The following is a 14,210-nucleotide window of genomic DNA, read 5'->3' as shown; positions in this document are numbered from 1 at the left end:
TTTTTCTTTTTTTCTTTTTTCTTTTTAGTTTGTTTGTTTGTTATTATTCTCTTGTTCCCTGTCGATTTCGTTTTTGCCCGGCGTATGCGTGTGTAAAGGAATAGTTAGTGGAGGGGAGATGAAGATAAAAGGAAAAAGTGCGTCTGTGTGTCTGTGTGTGTGGAGCGGTCCTTCTGTGATATTCTCCGAGATCTTTTCTTCTTCACGATGCAAGTGAAAAGGCGACGCGGGTGTGAGTCTCATGCTGTTGCTGCCTACGGCTCCTTTCTCTCTCCATCTCTTTATATATATATATTTGTCTCTGCTTCTTCGCACCGGAGAATGTGGCGCTGTTCGTGTGCGGCCGCATTTGTGTGCGTGCGCAGTAGCCTGTAGAGCGGTGTGTGGAGGGGGAGCAGCGCGCCGCAGTGTAGAAAGTCGAGTTGGGGGAAGTCGGATGTCGTCCCTTCTTCCCTTTCAACAGAGCGCGGACTTGGGGCGTAGTGCCGAAAAAGTGGGCGAAGACGCGACGGTGCTTGCCGCCTTTCTCTACAACACAGCGACGCTTGGCACCTACCGCATCCAGGAGCACTCCCATCAGAGGGCGAAGGATGTGATTGAACAGGGAAGAAGAATCGGGCAATTGAACGCGGAGAAGTACCGCCCGCTTATGCAGGATGTGCAGTTGGCGGCCCAAATGTTGCATGAAACAGTCGAGGGAGGACGTGACGCACTGCGGCGAATGCATCTCTCCGTCGGACGACTTTTCGTGGCTGTGCCGGAGACGGAGCAACGGCCACCCCCTGGGACGTCTCGCGGCGCAGAGCCTTGGCCCCCCCTATAGCTTTGTTGTTGCTGTTGTTTACGTTTTTTTTTTTCCTGTGTGCCCCCGAAGAGAAACCTCGGGGAGCTTTTTACTAGAATTTTCTTCACCCACACCTTGTATGTTTGTTGTTGCCGTTGTTGCTGCTGTTTGTATTTTTTGGGTTGTTCTTCATTTTGTTTTTGTTTTTATTCTCCCGTCTTCGCTCACGTCTGGCTGTGCCGCGGTAGTGTTGGCAAGAGCGGGGCTTCCTCGCGGCGGGGCGTGGCGTGGCAAATGTCGCGCAGCAACGTCTTTGGCCCCGGCTCGCAGTTCTCCTTTACGAAGTTCGGGGCGCTTAACCGCAACCCCACCAACGTCGTCCTGAACCGACGTGTGAAGGACGTCTTCCGGCTGGAGAACCAGAAGCACATCCGCAGTGACGTGGACCGGGAACGGCGCTATCGGCTTTGCACCAAGTGCGGCATTACGAGTGTGACCGTCAACTTCAACGTCGTCCCCTCCGCCCGTATCGGGTTGTGGGGCCGCTGCGTCGATGACAAGGATTACACGCACCACAACTTGGTGGAACTTTCGCAGCGGGAGTACGAGGAGCTGCGTGAGCTGCCAGTAAATGAACGAATACACAGGTGGCGCTATGAGGGAGACTAATCATGCTTCTTGGGACCTCGGCGGCCGTAGGGAAGGCGCCACACGCAAGCACGACGCGTAGAGCTTTTTGCCTATCCAATCAGCTGTGAAACATGTGACAGATAAGGAATTGGGGACCTTTCAGCTTTCCGTGCTGGCTCATAGGGAGGATATTGCAGAAAGCGTTTGCCGGCTCGGTCTCCATCCAAGAACGGCAAAGCACGGCTCTCGCGAAGAAGTTTCCTGAGGCCCTGCTATTTTTCAGATGGGAAAAAGCGTAGTCCTTTCCTGCATTCTTGACAAAACGCACTTGGGACGAATGGAATTCTCAAATGTGTCTTCTGTCTTCTTGCTGCGGGTGCGGACTGGGAGCCGCAGTGACACTCGGGTTGTACGTATGCTGGCGGGCACTCTCTCTCGCTCTCTCACGCACACACACACACACAGACGGGCACTGCCTGCACCCTGCTGGTGTGGTACGCAGGCATACCTTTTTGAGGGATTGCTCCTTTTTTTGTTGCCCTTAAATGGAGCAGAGGATTACAACTGTGTATCGCCCCGTGAGGGATTGCTCGCCTCGACCGAGGACGCAAAACCCTTCCGCGTAACTGTTTGGCTATGCACTTTGCGTGACGCCGGTCAATATTACCTGCATACTTTCATAATTGTCTGAACGATTACATCCCGCTTCCCTCTTTTGCTTCTATTATTTTGCTTTTTTTTTCAATTGGTTCCTTTTCCTCTAAGAATGCGTTTACCGCTTGAAATCCAAGAGCCCCGCAGGTTCATTTTTTTTTCTTTTTGTACGGTGCTGAAGCGCAAATTCAGGCTTAGTGTGGGCTTTGCAAGACATGTCCTCGGACTTTGGGGTTGAAGCTCTTGAAGTAAGTGCCATGAGTTTATTAGAGCATTCGAGACAACTTTGGCAGAAGATTCATGCGTTACGTCAGAAGGCTGAAAACGTTGACAAGGAACTATTTACTGATGCATTGCATTGCTCTGCCAGGTGCATACTGGGAAAGCTGGAGGCGAGCCACGCCGCGGCGGACCTCTGGGGAGGGTACTTGGACTGCTTTACACTGGCGTTGGATTCTTTTGGCACAGTCTTCGCCGAAGACTTACTTTGGGAGTGTGAGGACATATTTACCGCGCTGTTGAATTTCCCTGTTGAGCCGAAAGATCTCTTCCAGGAGTATTCAAGTTGCCTCGCCATCCAGCAACGCACACGCAAGCGCACGAGCACCGATTACACAGCTCCCACTCCGCCTTGCCCGATGTTGGAGAGCATGTCGTGGGAGGTGGCCGTAGTTCCCGATATTCCCCACGACGAAGTGCGGGCCTACCTGGATTCCCTCCCGCCGAAGCTAACATTTCCCTTGCAAAGAGGCATGGTTCTTCTGTGTCTGTCTAACCCCCTACCTCTACCAGGGGCTAATTTTGTCCGCTATGGATTCAGCTGTGATACGTGCCATATCAATAATATTCAAGTGGGGTTCCAGGCCGTGATTTGCGGCAACGGCGACAAGGCGGTTGTTCGCAGCGAGGGACGCTTCTCGAATGCGGCATACCGCATCGGCTTTGATATCTGTGTGGGATGTGCCGTGTATTTCTATCGTGACGCGGTATTGCGGTTATCACACGCCATTGAGGATTGCTCGCGAACGTTTCGTGTGAGCCCCGCTGCGGATGTCAAGTTGCATTCATTTGCAAGTGAGGGAAATGTGGCGCACCTTACGGTCTCCTTTCGACCGTGGGGGGCGCGGCCCATCGTGTGGATACCAAAGCAAAAAGGGCCTAATCCACCTGCGGATTGGCGCTCGGCGGTAAGAATTGAAAGCCACCTTCGGTACGACCCCTCACTGGGGGACGGCGGCGGCTATGACTATCTTTGTAGCATTTGCCTACAGCCCTTGGCCAACGACATGGCGGTGCTGGAGACGATGTGTGGGCATTGTTTCCATGTAGATTGTGCCCAAGAAATGCTGACTATGATGGACGACAGGTGCCCAGTCTGTCGCCGAAAATATGTTTTTGGTACTTGGTTTGAGTTAGGGAACAGGTCAAACACGTACAATGTTCAGTTCGATTGTCCAGCTGACACCACTGAGTTTCTACTCACAGTGGGGGCGTTGTTGACAACGAATGGGGAGTACGATAACCCCACCAACATAGCTGCCTGTAGGACGATGCTTTTTAAAACATCCCTGCGCTATAGTTTTGGGTGCTGACTAGACGCACGGCTCCTTTTGAGGGGCTGAACGCGGCTACTACGGGGAAGTGGGAAAACACAAGAGAGAAGTGAGAGAAATAGGATACGCCTTCCGTGTTATTGTGGCCAGGCACGTGCCTTTGGTGTGCTTCTCCAGTTGTGTTCTTCTCTGAAAGACTCCGCGTCTACTGTTTCCCTTGTTATTTTTTCTTTCCTACTTTTTATCAATGTGGGTGTGTTTCTTGATGCATTCCGTGGGGAAAGTGGGAGTAGCGGGTTTTACTTTATTTCATTTTTGCTTTGTTTTGTTTTTATATATCTCTCTGAGTGTATGTGTGTTTGCATGAACGCCTACATGCCCCTCTCTTCTTGCCAATGCGTCGTCGTTCTTTGGGGATGTGCCCCATCAGCCACGTGTCGAAGCTTGAGTACGGGATGGTGAACCGACGGCGATTTTTAAACGCCTCCTCCGTCACCCCCGTGGTGGCTTCGCCTCGCCGCGGGGACCCCCGGCGGTATTGTGGGTTTCCAAACCAAGTCCAAAATAAACAATAGAGAGGTTTCTCTTGTGGGCCCGTGGCTTCCCGTCGGTGCAAATTTCTTGCAGTCTCCACGAGGATGCAGCAGGGAGTCGGACCCCCTTCTTTCTTCGCTTCTTCTGTCCTTTCCGGTTTGGCGTGGAAGCGAGCAGGGAGGCAGCGGCGGCGCTTTTTTTCCTCCACCCCCCTCCATCTGGGGTTAAATGCGCCTTCCCGATTGCACGCCGTCGTATGGAGGGGGGGGGGGGGATCCTGTCTGCTTCTTACTGACGTTTTTTTTTTTCTTCTTCGTGTGTGTGTGTGTGTCTGCCTTTGCTCGTTGGGTTTGGTCGTCCCCGCACACTTAGCAGAAGGCGCTGCAAGAAGCTGTGCCGGTCCCTGCAGTCCTATGGAATTCCCCCCCTTTGGTCCTGACTCGTCCCCAATCACGTCCACGGTTTACTCAAATTACGATGAGGCGACGACAACCGACTTGACGAGCGTGCAGTTTGACCAATTGGCGTTGACAGACGCAATGAGGAGGGGCGACGGTGGGTGCAACTACGAGGAGTTGGAGGAAAAAGCAGGGGAGGAGGCGGTGTCTGTGCCGCGTGGGGGCGCCCACGCCACGCAAGTGCCTGGCTGGAGTCCGAAGTATAACCCAAAGGAGGATGCACAGTTGTGCGCTCGCCGGGCGGACGCCACGGAGAAGAGGTGGGAGCTGCCTGCCGCTGCGGAGGCGACGCTTCGGCAGTTTGATCGCGGACTTGGCGGTGGGTCAACGAGGCCCCAGGGGGACGTTGCAGAGGAGGGGGCGGCGCAGGCGGCGGGCGCTAACGGCAAGGAGGAGCAGGAGGAGGCGGACGAAAAGGGAGCGCAGGAATTAGAAGAGGACACCCACCCCAGTTGGGGGGCCATGCAGGAAGCGGAGGACGCAGAGGCGTGCGCAAACGGAGTCGCGTCTGTTCCACCCACAAGCCAAGCTTTGGGGCGTTGTTTGTTTTCCACATGCCGCGAGCACCGTGACGAAGATGCCGTCGTGCGCCCTGTCAACGGGGTTCACGCCATGTTCTTGCAACATGCGTTGCTGGAGGGAGGGAAAGACGCCACGGCTTGCCTTCTGGAGGAGGAACATGTCGCTCGGTGCTTCTTGGAAGAGGAGGAGGTGGGCAAGCGTGGTGCACTATTGAACGCAATTCAGTGGGAGCTTAACACGCCGTGTCGTAGCAGCGCAGACGCGGTGGGAGCTGACGGGGACACCACCCCGTCGGCCGCCGCGCAGGCTTCTAGCCCTTTACTCGATGCCACGGCCGACGACAACGAGTTGTTTTTGCGAAACACACGGCTCAGCCGCATTCTGGACGATGAGACGGTCACTCCGCTGGAGAAACTCTTGCGTGGCAGCTCCCCAAACGCGCAATCCCCCCCGAAACGCGGTAGTGCGGTGATGGGTGGGGGCTACGCCGACATCTACGAGCCACCGTCCGGCACGGTGGGGACTCTGCCCGCCCAGACACCCTCAGGCGCATCCAAGGTTGGTCTGCGGGAGAAGTACGTACTACAACCGTCACCTTCGGAGGCTTCGCCCAGTCATTTGTCACCTTGGCGCTTGCTTGAAACGCAGCGACATCAGCTGGAGATGGAGCGGCTCTTGACGCAGCGTGATCGCGACAACCTGGAGCGGGCGCTAGATGCGCGTTACCAATGCATTCAGCTTCCCCCTGACACCCACGCGCAGTTGCGTTACGAGCCCTCGGACGCCTTTACGCGTGAGCGGCAACTCATTTTGGGCTCCCTTGGCATCCCTGGCCCCAAAGCGTCACCACAGGCTGATGCCGCAAAGCCACCGCAGCAGGAAGGCAAAAAGGGACACCACTACAGCCAGCAGCAGCAACAGCAACAAGAAGAACAGGACAGGCTGCAAACAGAGGCGCATAAGAGAGGGACGCCCGGCGTCGGGCTGTCGCCCATCTCGCCCCACACGCTTTTGCCTTCTCCCAGCCCTCCGAAGCTGATAGAACCGCAACCAGATCCAAAGGCGGCAACCCTCTTTGCTGAGGCGTGCGAGGCAAAATACACGGAGGGTTTGGCGGCCATGAAGGAAATACTCGGTCTCTACCAAGCGTTTATAAGGACGCAGCCACAACCAAACCCACCGCTTGCGGGATTACAGTTTCAGGCTAACAATTCTGTCGGGGGCGAAGCAACAGCGTCTTCTACTGTAACGTACGAGAGGCGTTTGGCTCGTATCAAACATCTCTATCCGTCCACTGACACCAACGCGAGTGTGATGCATCGCTACCGACGTCCCCTCTATACACCGCCCTTGCCGCCTTCGCTGGAGCCCTACAGTTTTACCGATGGTGCTAGTCGAAATTATGCGAATGCACCAGTCAAAGGGGCGGGTGTGTCGTTTCGGGCGTCTATTGGAGTTTCCAGATACATGGGAGGGAGGTACGACAGCGGGTTAGCCGAATATCATTTACCCACTTTCGGTAGGCCCGGAAAAAGTGTTGGCAGTGAGTATGATGGGAACCGTCGCACGTTGGGTACTCAGTCCTTCGATGCAGTTTTGCCGCCGCATCGTCGCATTGTAACTCCTCCAGTTTTGCCCTTTGCGGAAGAGCAATTGCCCGCTGGAGAAGTGTCCGTTAACTGGCCGCTTCTTCGCTGGGACGCAGAGCGCAGTGGAAACGTTTTTATCTCGCAGAATGGAACCACGTGCATGGCTGATGTGTCGAGTGCGCTTCAATTGATTGCCGCGGAGGAGGAGCGAAAAGGCGAGACATTTCCTTCTGCAAAAAATTCATGGTTTGCGCTTGGAACAATAGGTATTGCGGAGGGGGAGTTTATTTTTGAGGTCCGGATTGATGCACAACCTTCATCAACGCGTGCGTCGCGAGGCCTTTTTGCGGTTGGGGTAACCACTAAGTATTACCGCGGTGCACGCGAGAGAAGTCCAGCCTATTTGTTTCGCTCCGATGGCACTCTTGTGTCTCACTCTGACGCAGAAACAGGGTTTCCTTACGGCTGCCCTTACCATTCAGGCTCCCATGTTACTGTTTATTTGAGTTTAATTAAAAAAGAACTTTATTTTTTTCTCAATGGACAAGCGTTGGGCGTGGCATTCAGGTTTATAGGGGCAGAGGACCCGGAGCCTTTGTTCCCACTCGTCGTATTGGGAGGGGAAGGTGGTAGTGCAACGTTTGTTCCCCCTTCGGCGCCACAACTGCCTCACCAAATGAGTCCATCAGCGCGGCAAAACATGCGCCTTGTGAAGCCGCAGTAACTGTATTGTTATTCCTCTTCACTGCATCCCCAGTTTCTTTTTGATTGTGTTTTTCTTCTGTTGTTTATCTGTGTATGGAGTTAGAAAAGAGTTCCCTCCATCTATCCCTCTCTCTCTCTCGGTCACTCATTATTGTTATTATTATGAGTTTGCTGCCTACCTTGTTTCTTTCTCTCTGCATCGGGCGTACGTTGTGCCTAGTGGAGGCGATCTGTGGAATCGCCTCATTTGAGTTGCTCTCTGTTTTCTTCTAGTTGTAGTTAGTTTACCCCCTTTTTTTTTGCCCCCCCCCCTTTCCCTTTCATTCTGCCGCTGCTGTTCCTGACACGTCGTGGTGTTGAGCCTGCCAGATGGCGGAGCTTCACATCATTGGGGATCTGACGTGGGGGGAAAATTTTGGGAGTAGGAGTTGCTTCTGCGTCTTTGAGCTCGTCGCCGGGGAGCACTGGAGCGTCGTGGAGGGGCGCACCTCGGGCTGCACGCATGTCATGCATAGCGGTGAGGAGGGTAATGTCTTGTGGAGTTTTCCTATAGACATTCATTTTACGATGAACAGCGTAGAAGGCTGGCCAAAAATATCGTTGCAGGTGTGGTCCATTGACAAGTACGGCCGGAAGGACCTGGAGGGCTACGGCGTCGCCTTCGTGCCGCCGCCTAGCGTAGACGAGCAAGAGGTTGTGGTAGAGACATGGAGGCCGTGCTACTGGAATCCGAGCTTTTTCTCGCGCCTCTACGAGAATATTCGACTCGCCGTATTTGGCGGAAACCCGGTGCTGCGAGATAAGGCGCTGATACACACCAACGAGGAGCGGTTCAAGTTACGGACCAGAAGCAGTGGAACAGTTCTTCTTCACTTAAATGTCATTTCACGAGGCATGCAGAGGCTGGGGATTCAATGCAGCTGAGAGAGCGGCATAGTGGCTGGTAGAGCGAGAATGAGCCAGGTGAAGGGTTAACAGCTATTTTCTTCGGTGCCGTTTTGTTGTGGTTGTTGTTTGGATGGGCATTGCTTTCGCTCCAAACAAAAATAAGTAATTTATCTGAATGCTGCAATTTGCGCACCTATCGATGCTTGCATTGAGACAGTTTATTTCATATATATATATATATATGTTTGTGTGTTTTCTGTGCACTTTTTTTTTAATCGTTAGCGACAAGGACGCCAAGATTAAATGACAAGCAGCACGGCTGAGGTCCGTTCCACGTGGCGCGGCGTGCGGTTTTTCGTTAGCGCGGATGTGCTTCTGACATTCGGCAGCGTGAAGATGTCAGAGCTGGTGGGAATGCCGGGACAGCCCCAGCGGCGCATTGCCGTGATCGATGGCAAGGCCACCCCTGTGACCTCGTACCCGGCCGCATCCTTCTTTTTGAGGACGCTGAAGGCCACTGGAAATTCAGTTATTGTAGTGGCGCCGTGGAAGCCGGAGAAAACGGCATCGCTTTTGCGTTTGTTTGGATGGAGAGACGCGGTTGGCGAAGTCCGCGCCCTCTTCCCGGAGCCCGGGCAGGAGGTGTTTCGCCTGTCTTGCCTGGATTGCACGCTGGAGGAGCACCACCTCGCCGTGGTTCTGACGACGTCGCGGGCGGCGTGGCACACGGCGCTCTGGTCTCAGATTGTGGAGGTGACGCACGAGGTGAGTTGCCCTTCCCGGTCTCTCGCTCTGTTGCGAGCGCTTTCCTCCTGCCTGCGCATTGCCGAGTGCCGCGTGCGATTTCCAGCCACCGCCGTTTCCTCATGTGTTGCGCTCTGCCGGGCACGGCTTTTTTCGCAATACCGTTTCTGTCTCTCGCCGGAGGTCACGGATCAGTCGACGACTGCGATGCTGATTAACGCACACGGTGGATATTTAGTCACCAGCTACGCGGATGCGACGCACTACGTTATTGGTGAGCGGGACGACGCATTGCCTTGCGCCCCGCAAAGGACTGAGTTGTCGCGTCGGGGCGCGGCGAGGGGCGCCTCCCCGGCCTCCGCGAGCTCCAGCGCCTCCTCCCCGTCTGTGGTGGAGCTGGTCGGGGACGAGCGGGATAGCGATGGCTCGTGGAGCAGCGGCTCCAACGAGGAGGCCAACGACGCGGAGGCCTGGGAGGACGATGATAGCAACGACCACAATTCGGGGGACAACATCCAAGCCCTTGATGACGCGAAGCCGGCATCCGTGGCGGCAGCGCAAGCCACGGTAAGCGCGGGCGTTTCACCAGACCCGGCGAATTCACTCCCCGCTTTGCCCCGAGTGAACGGGCGTCAGGGGGCGGAGGCTGCCGATGCGCCAGCAGTTGCAGCGACGCCAACTCCTTCCACAACGACAACGACGACGACGACGGCGGCGGCGGCGGCAAGCACTGTCACTGTCCAGTGGTTGCAGGACTGCATAGATGGGCTCTTGGTGTACCCGCACCAAGTGGCCCACTCCAGTAACGACAGCTCACAATGGAACATTTCTACATTATTAATAGCGGCACTTATTCCTCCTCCAGACGTGGAGCCTGTTTCTTTGTCTCGTTTAAATGAAATCGCAGAGAGCCTCGGTTTTCGACCACTTCAGCTAACTCAGACGGAGGGCGAGGTGAATTTGGCAACGGTGCTTGAGAAACAGTGGGGAGCCATGCTAGATGTGAAGATGCGGGGAGAAGAACTGCTTCTGCAGCAGCCTGCCATTCCTCCTAACGAGGGTGGACTGGAAATGGAACGACATTTGGCCTTTATTGCCGATAAGTTTAGCGATGCATGGTGCACGGCTATTCGTAATAGTCAACGAAGCAAAATGACCGAGTCTGGTACACAAACGGCGGCGGTGCTCACTGCCACCTCCGAAACGAATACAGATGCTGTGCTGGTTAACGCGGAGGAGGCCACCGTGGATGCACCCGCCCAGGGTCGAACATTTCTAATGCGTGCGTTGGGCCCTGCGGAGTGGGCGAAGGAGGTTGACGCGTCGCAGGAGGCGCACAAGGGGCTGCAGGTTGCAGAGCAATCTGTTTCGCTGGATCCCTTGACTGCCTTGACACGCTTAAATGAGCCACCCACAGGATACGACACCTCACCAGAGACAAAGGAAGTGTCGGCAAGCGAAGAGGAAGAGATGCCGACGGCGCTTGCGCTGCGTGGCAGTGAAACCGAGGCGGCAGCCGCCGTGGTCGATTCTAGTACGAAACCACTGAGCGATGAAAGGGAGTTTGTGATGTGCTTCATCCCCACTGAGTTGCTTGGGGATGAACAGAAGGCGTTGGACGTGGACCTCTTGCTGCGCCAGCCGCCCTTTCGGAATTACCCGATGAAGCTCACAGTTGACAAGCGGGGCATTCATTGCCTCTTTGTCACCACCTTTGATGCGAAGCGGTTTCACCAGGAGGGCTACGCCGAGGTGCGCAATAGATTTCTTCCTATTCTGCCTGAGTACGGGGATGAGAGCCGCTCGGCAACTGATACCCGTAAGCGGCGTCGTAGTCGCTCGCCCGTCAGCAAGCGTTCGACCAGCAGCTCGTCTAGAGGAACCCGCAAGGATTCCTCCTCCTACATCCGCAGCTCTCAGTCGCATCGGGGTTCTGCTGGCGTAGAAACTTACGCAGATGGCGTGGGCAGCACGGAGTTGTCGAAGAGCGACCTCGAACTTTTGGGCGAAATTGGGACCACCGTCGAGTTTGCCCTGCAGCATGTGGATGTGTTGGAGCGCTACGCCGTGAACGACCTCGCGGACCCCGTATTCCGCAAACAGCAGCACCAGTTGCTCCGTGTGATAGATAAGCTGAAGAAGGTGCGCTAAGGTGGGAATTGAATAACGCCAAGGAAGGGAACTACTCGAGCTGAATATCAAGAGCGCTGGTGCGTGCATGTGTTTAATGCTTGCAATAGTTCAGAACGAGTGTGAGAGAGAGAAAGAGAGGGATATAATTAACAGCGGTACCTTTACAGGTATATAAACCCTATTGCGCCTTTCCGTTTATTATTATTTTTATTTTCATTGTTGTTTGTAAGGTGCTTTGAAATCCTTTTACCGGCGGACGCCATTCCACATGTCTTACTTGCTCTTTCGCGTTTCTTCTTTCCCTTCCTTTCCCCCCCGCCGGAGAACGGCGTCGCCAATGGCTTCCTTAGATGTGGACGCGAGCCCATGTCCGGAGGAGGCCAACTACGAGGTGGCTCCTTTAGATAAAGCTGCCAGTGAATGCAAAGAGGGGAAGCAGGAAGAGGAGGATGAGGAGGAGGCTGCGCCGCGTAGAGGACGCTTCACCGTCGATGAAAAGAGGGCTGGTTTGATCGTCCTGGGCTGTTTTCTCTTTCAGGAGGTTCACAGCAGCGCCCTTCGCACAATGTTGGTGGCGTCCATTGCGGCGTACGCCGTCTCAAAATACTTTGCTACCTCCCCGGTGACATCCCCTTCCTTCAAATCCGGGTGAGAGTCGGCGAGGCGGCGAGCGTCTGTGAGGGTGGGTGAACGGGGCCGTGGCGCACAGGCGACTGCGGTGTTGCCCGTAGTTGCGCTCACCATTTCGCGCGGCTTTGGCTCTTGATGCTCCTGTTTTCTCTGCCACATGTTTACATGCGTGTGTGGCGCTTGCCATTTTCCAAGTCCCGACGTCTGTGGGAGGAGGAAATGCTGGGCGCGGTGCGCGGGCGCCGAGGCGTGGATGTACATCTACCACAATAAAACGTTTTCGGAATGAGCGCCTATGCTTCCTCCTGTTTTTTTTGTTCTTGTTGTTGTTTGTGGTTCTCTTACTCTCAGCTCTGAGGCACCGCGGAGGCACAGGGGTGGTGGGGGCAGCGACAAAACAGCCTGAAAACAAACAAACAAAAAAAGAAGAAGAAACGACAGCAGCGACAGCGAGAAACACACACGCCCATGAAAACCATTGCCCTCATATCCGGCGGCAAGGACAGCCTCCTCTCCGTGCTGCTGGCGATGCGGTACGGGCACACGCCTGTCGTGTTGGCAAACATCTGCCCGACGTGCAACGAGGGACCCGAGCACGTGCACGAAATCGACTCTTATTCCTTTCAAACGGTGGGCCACGAGGCGGTGGAGTCTATCGCCGTCTGTATGGAACTGCCTCTCCGCCGTGCGTACATTCGGGCGGGCCAATCGAAGGTGCAGGGGCTTCACTACACGAAGGAGCGCGACGAGGAGGACGAGGTTGAGACGCTCTATCGTCTGCTGCGCACCGTGAAGGAGGAGTTTCCGGAGGTGGAGGGCGTGACTACGGGCGCCATTTTGTCCCACTACCAGCGTTATCGTGTGGAGGATGTCTGCGATCGTCTAGGGCTTCACTCGCTTGCGTTCCTCTGGCAGCGCCCCGCGGAGGAGGTGCTCGACATAGCCGCCGCGTTACAGTTGCACGCGATTCTGGTAAAGACGGCCTCCATTGGCCTCGACCCGAGGATTCATGTTGGGTTGTCGTTGGAAGCCGTGCGTCCTGCGCTGGAGAAGGCGCAACGGTTATACGGGACCCACAGTGCGGGCGAGGGGGGCGAATTTGAGACGATTGTCTTGGACTGCCCACTCTTCAGGGAGCAATGCCTGGAGATTGCGTCGCTTGAGCGGGTCATTGTGGATGACAACGACTATTCACCCTCCGGTTACGCGCGTCTCAAGGTGCGTCGGCGGAACAAGACAATGGAAGAAAAGAACTCAAGTAAGGAGTTGCTGCGGCGGCTTCCGAGCCTGACGTTTCCCTCGGATAGCATGCGTTACTTGCCCCACGTAGACCAGTTTCTCAAGGAGTGCGCAGAGACGCTTGAATGGAGAACGAGCCCGACGCCGTGCAGCTCGGACACTGAGTTTTGGGGCTGCAACTGCTGCGACGTCTACGAGAGTGACGCTTGCCAGCGCGAGGACGAAATGGAGTCTTGCGTCACGCGTGTCTTTCGACGAATCGTAGAGGACATGTTGGGGAAAAAACGTGAGGCTTTCTTTTTCTTGGTGCTTGCTCCCTCCTTGCAGTCCTTTGAGATTGTCTCTGAAGCGCTTGCACGTTGCTTTCCTTACCTTCAAGCGCCCGGGTGTGCTTTTGCGGAGGCGTCGGAACTAGGGCGGTTTCGTGTGGAGGTTCTTTCCTCTCTACGAGAGGGCATTCAACGGGGGACGCTGCAGGTAGGAAGCAGCAGTTGCTGCGGTCCCGTCTCTGTAGGGTCACAATCCTTTGCGAACCGTGTCAACCTCGACGCGGAGCGCCGCGTGATTGTGAGTGGATGCATCGGTTTGGTGCCTGTGGCGCGACGCCTGGCGGTGTCTGAGGACATGCCGGAGCTATTGAGTATGTCGCTTTCGCGCCTCTCGCACAGCGTGGGCCTGGAGGAGGGTGCCGTGAGGGCATTTATCGTCCAATTTGCTTTCACGTATGCAAACAGTGTTCTTGGGCTCACGCACTTTGGCGGTGAGGCCACATTTGCCACTCACGCAACTTTTTTCCTGAGCGAAATGCAGTTCGCATCGTTGGTGCCTTCCTTGTGGCGGTGGTGCACCGGCGATGCCACGAGGCTTCTGCCTTGGGGAGACCCACACGTGCGTGGCGCGGCGGGTGGCGTGGTCTGCCGCATCCTTCACGCAACACAGCTCCCGTCCTCTGCTGCGGTGGAACTTGTGCTGGAACGCCGCGAGCCTCTTTTGGAAGAGGCGTGGTAAAAGTAAACCACGCACGGAATTTTAAGGCCACGCACGCACACAACAAAACCTGCCATGGTGTGTGTATTCTGCCTTCTCTCTCACTCCTTCGTGCTAGCGCGAAGGGATGCGGAGCGATCGTCTGCAGATGAAGCGAAGG

At 55.4% G+C, this 14,210-nt stretch overlaps 8 protein-coding genes across 8 annotated transcripts, besides 11 other annotated features; all 8 read left to right on the top strand.

The window, feature by feature from the left end:
• Nucleotides 1–2: 2 nt before the first annotated feature.
• Nucleotides 3–42: a microsatellite.
• Nucleotides 43–74: a sequence feature (A-rich).
• A 63-nt stretch (nucleotides 75–137) lies between these two features.
• Nucleotides 138–162: a microsatellite.
• A 274-nt stretch (nucleotides 163–436) lies between these two features.
• Nucleotides 437–823, top strand: Tco025E_03605 (uncharacterized protein; the record flags this gene model as incomplete). The annotated part of the gene is made up of 1 exon (XM_029370523.1): nucleotides 437–823. The coding sequence occupies one exon, from the start codon at nucleotides 437–439 to the stop codon at nucleotides 821–823; it is 387 nt and encodes a 128-aa protein (XP_029229448.1).
• A 96-nt stretch (nucleotides 824–919) lies between these two features.
• Nucleotides 920–995: a microsatellite.
• Nucleotides 996–1,078: 83 nt separating this feature from the next.
• Tco025E_03604 (uncharacterized protein) lies at nucleotides 1,079–1,453 on the top strand (the record flags this gene model as incomplete). The annotated part of the gene is made up of 1 exon (XM_029370522.1): nucleotides 1,079–1,453. One exon carries the CDS (start codon nucleotides 1,079–1,081, stop codon nucleotides 1,451–1,453), a length of 375 nt encoding a protein of 124 aa, XP_029229447.1.
• Nucleotides 1,454–1,858: 405 nt separating this feature from the next.
• Nucleotides 1,859–1,881: a microsatellite.
• Nucleotides 1,882–2,283: 402 nt separating this feature from the next.
• On the top strand, nucleotides 2,284–3,660 carry Tco025E_03603 (uncharacterized protein; the record flags this gene model as incomplete). The annotated part of the gene is made up of 1 exon (XM_029370521.1): nucleotides 2,284–3,660. One exon carries the CDS (start codon nucleotides 2,284–2,286, stop codon nucleotides 3,658–3,660), a length of 1,377 nt encoding a protein of 458 aa, XP_029229446.1.
• A 257-nt stretch (nucleotides 3,661–3,917) lies between these two features.
• Nucleotides 3,918–3,953: a sequence feature (A-rich).
• A 517-nt stretch (nucleotides 3,954–4,470) lies between these two features.
• Nucleotides 4,471–4,489: a microsatellite.
• A 79-nt stretch (nucleotides 4,490–4,568) lies between these two features.
• On the top strand, nucleotides 4,569–7,448 carry Tco025E_03602 (uncharacterized protein; the record flags this gene model as incomplete). The annotated part of the gene is made up of 1 exon (XM_029370520.1): nucleotides 4,569–7,448. The coding sequence occupies one exon, from the start codon at nucleotides 4,569–4,571 to the stop codon at nucleotides 7,446–7,448; it is 2,880 nt and encodes a 959-aa protein (XP_029229445.1).
• A 350-nt stretch (nucleotides 7,449–7,798) lies between these two features.
• On the top strand, nucleotides 7,799–8,353 carry Tco025E_03601 (B9 protein domain 2; the record flags this gene model as incomplete). Its single annotated transcript, XM_029370519.1, has 1 exon — nucleotides 7,799–8,353. The coding sequence occupies one exon, from the start codon at nucleotides 7,799–7,801 to the stop codon at nucleotides 8,351–8,353; it is 555 nt and encodes a 184-aa protein (XP_029229444.1).
• A 189-nt stretch (nucleotides 8,354–8,542) lies between these two features.
• Nucleotides 8,543–8,560: a microsatellite.
• A 60-nt stretch (nucleotides 8,561–8,620) lies between these two features.
• Nucleotides 8,621–11,212, top strand: Tco025E_03600 (repressor activator protein 1; the record flags this gene model as incomplete). The annotated part of the gene is made up of 1 exon (XM_029370518.1): nucleotides 8,621–11,212. The coding sequence occupies one exon, from the start codon at nucleotides 8,621–8,623 to the stop codon at nucleotides 11,210–11,212; it is 2,592 nt and encodes an 863-aa protein (XP_029229443.1).
• A 177-nt stretch (nucleotides 11,213–11,389) lies between these two features.
• Nucleotides 11,390–11,418: a microsatellite.
• Nucleotides 11,419–11,531: 113 nt separating this feature from the next.
• On the top strand, nucleotides 11,532–11,846 carry Tco025E_03599 (uncharacterized protein; the record flags this gene model as incomplete). The annotated part of the gene is made up of 1 exon (XM_029370517.1): nucleotides 11,532–11,846. The coding sequence occupies one exon, from the start codon at nucleotides 11,532–11,534 to the stop codon at nucleotides 11,844–11,846; it is 315 nt and encodes a 104-aa protein (XP_029229442.1).
• A 284-nt stretch (nucleotides 11,847–12,130) lies between these two features.
• Nucleotides 12,131–12,162: a microsatellite.
• A 68-nt stretch (nucleotides 12,163–12,230) lies between these two features.
• Nucleotides 12,231–12,252: a microsatellite.
• A 40-nt stretch (nucleotides 12,253–12,292) lies between these two features.
• On the top strand, nucleotides 12,293–14,071 carry Tco025E_03598 (putative ATP-binding protein; the record flags this gene model as incomplete). Its single annotated transcript, XM_029370516.1, has 1 exon — nucleotides 12,293–14,071. One exon carries the CDS (start codon nucleotides 12,293–12,295, stop codon nucleotides 14,069–14,071), a length of 1,779 nt encoding a protein of 592 aa, XP_029229441.1.
• Between the last annotated feature and the right edge of the window lie 139 nt (nucleotides 14,072–14,210).

Source organism: Trypanosoma conorhini, assembly GCF_003719485.1.
Source record: "Trypanosoma conorhini strain 025E chromosome Unknown Tco_14.4_contig_00166, whole genome shotgun sequence".
Taxonomy (NCBI): domain Eukaryota; phylum Euglenozoa; class Kinetoplastea; order Trypanosomatida; family Trypanosomatidae; genus Trypanosoma; species Trypanosoma conorhini.
This window is presented reverse-complemented; position numbering and strand designations above follow the sequence as displayed.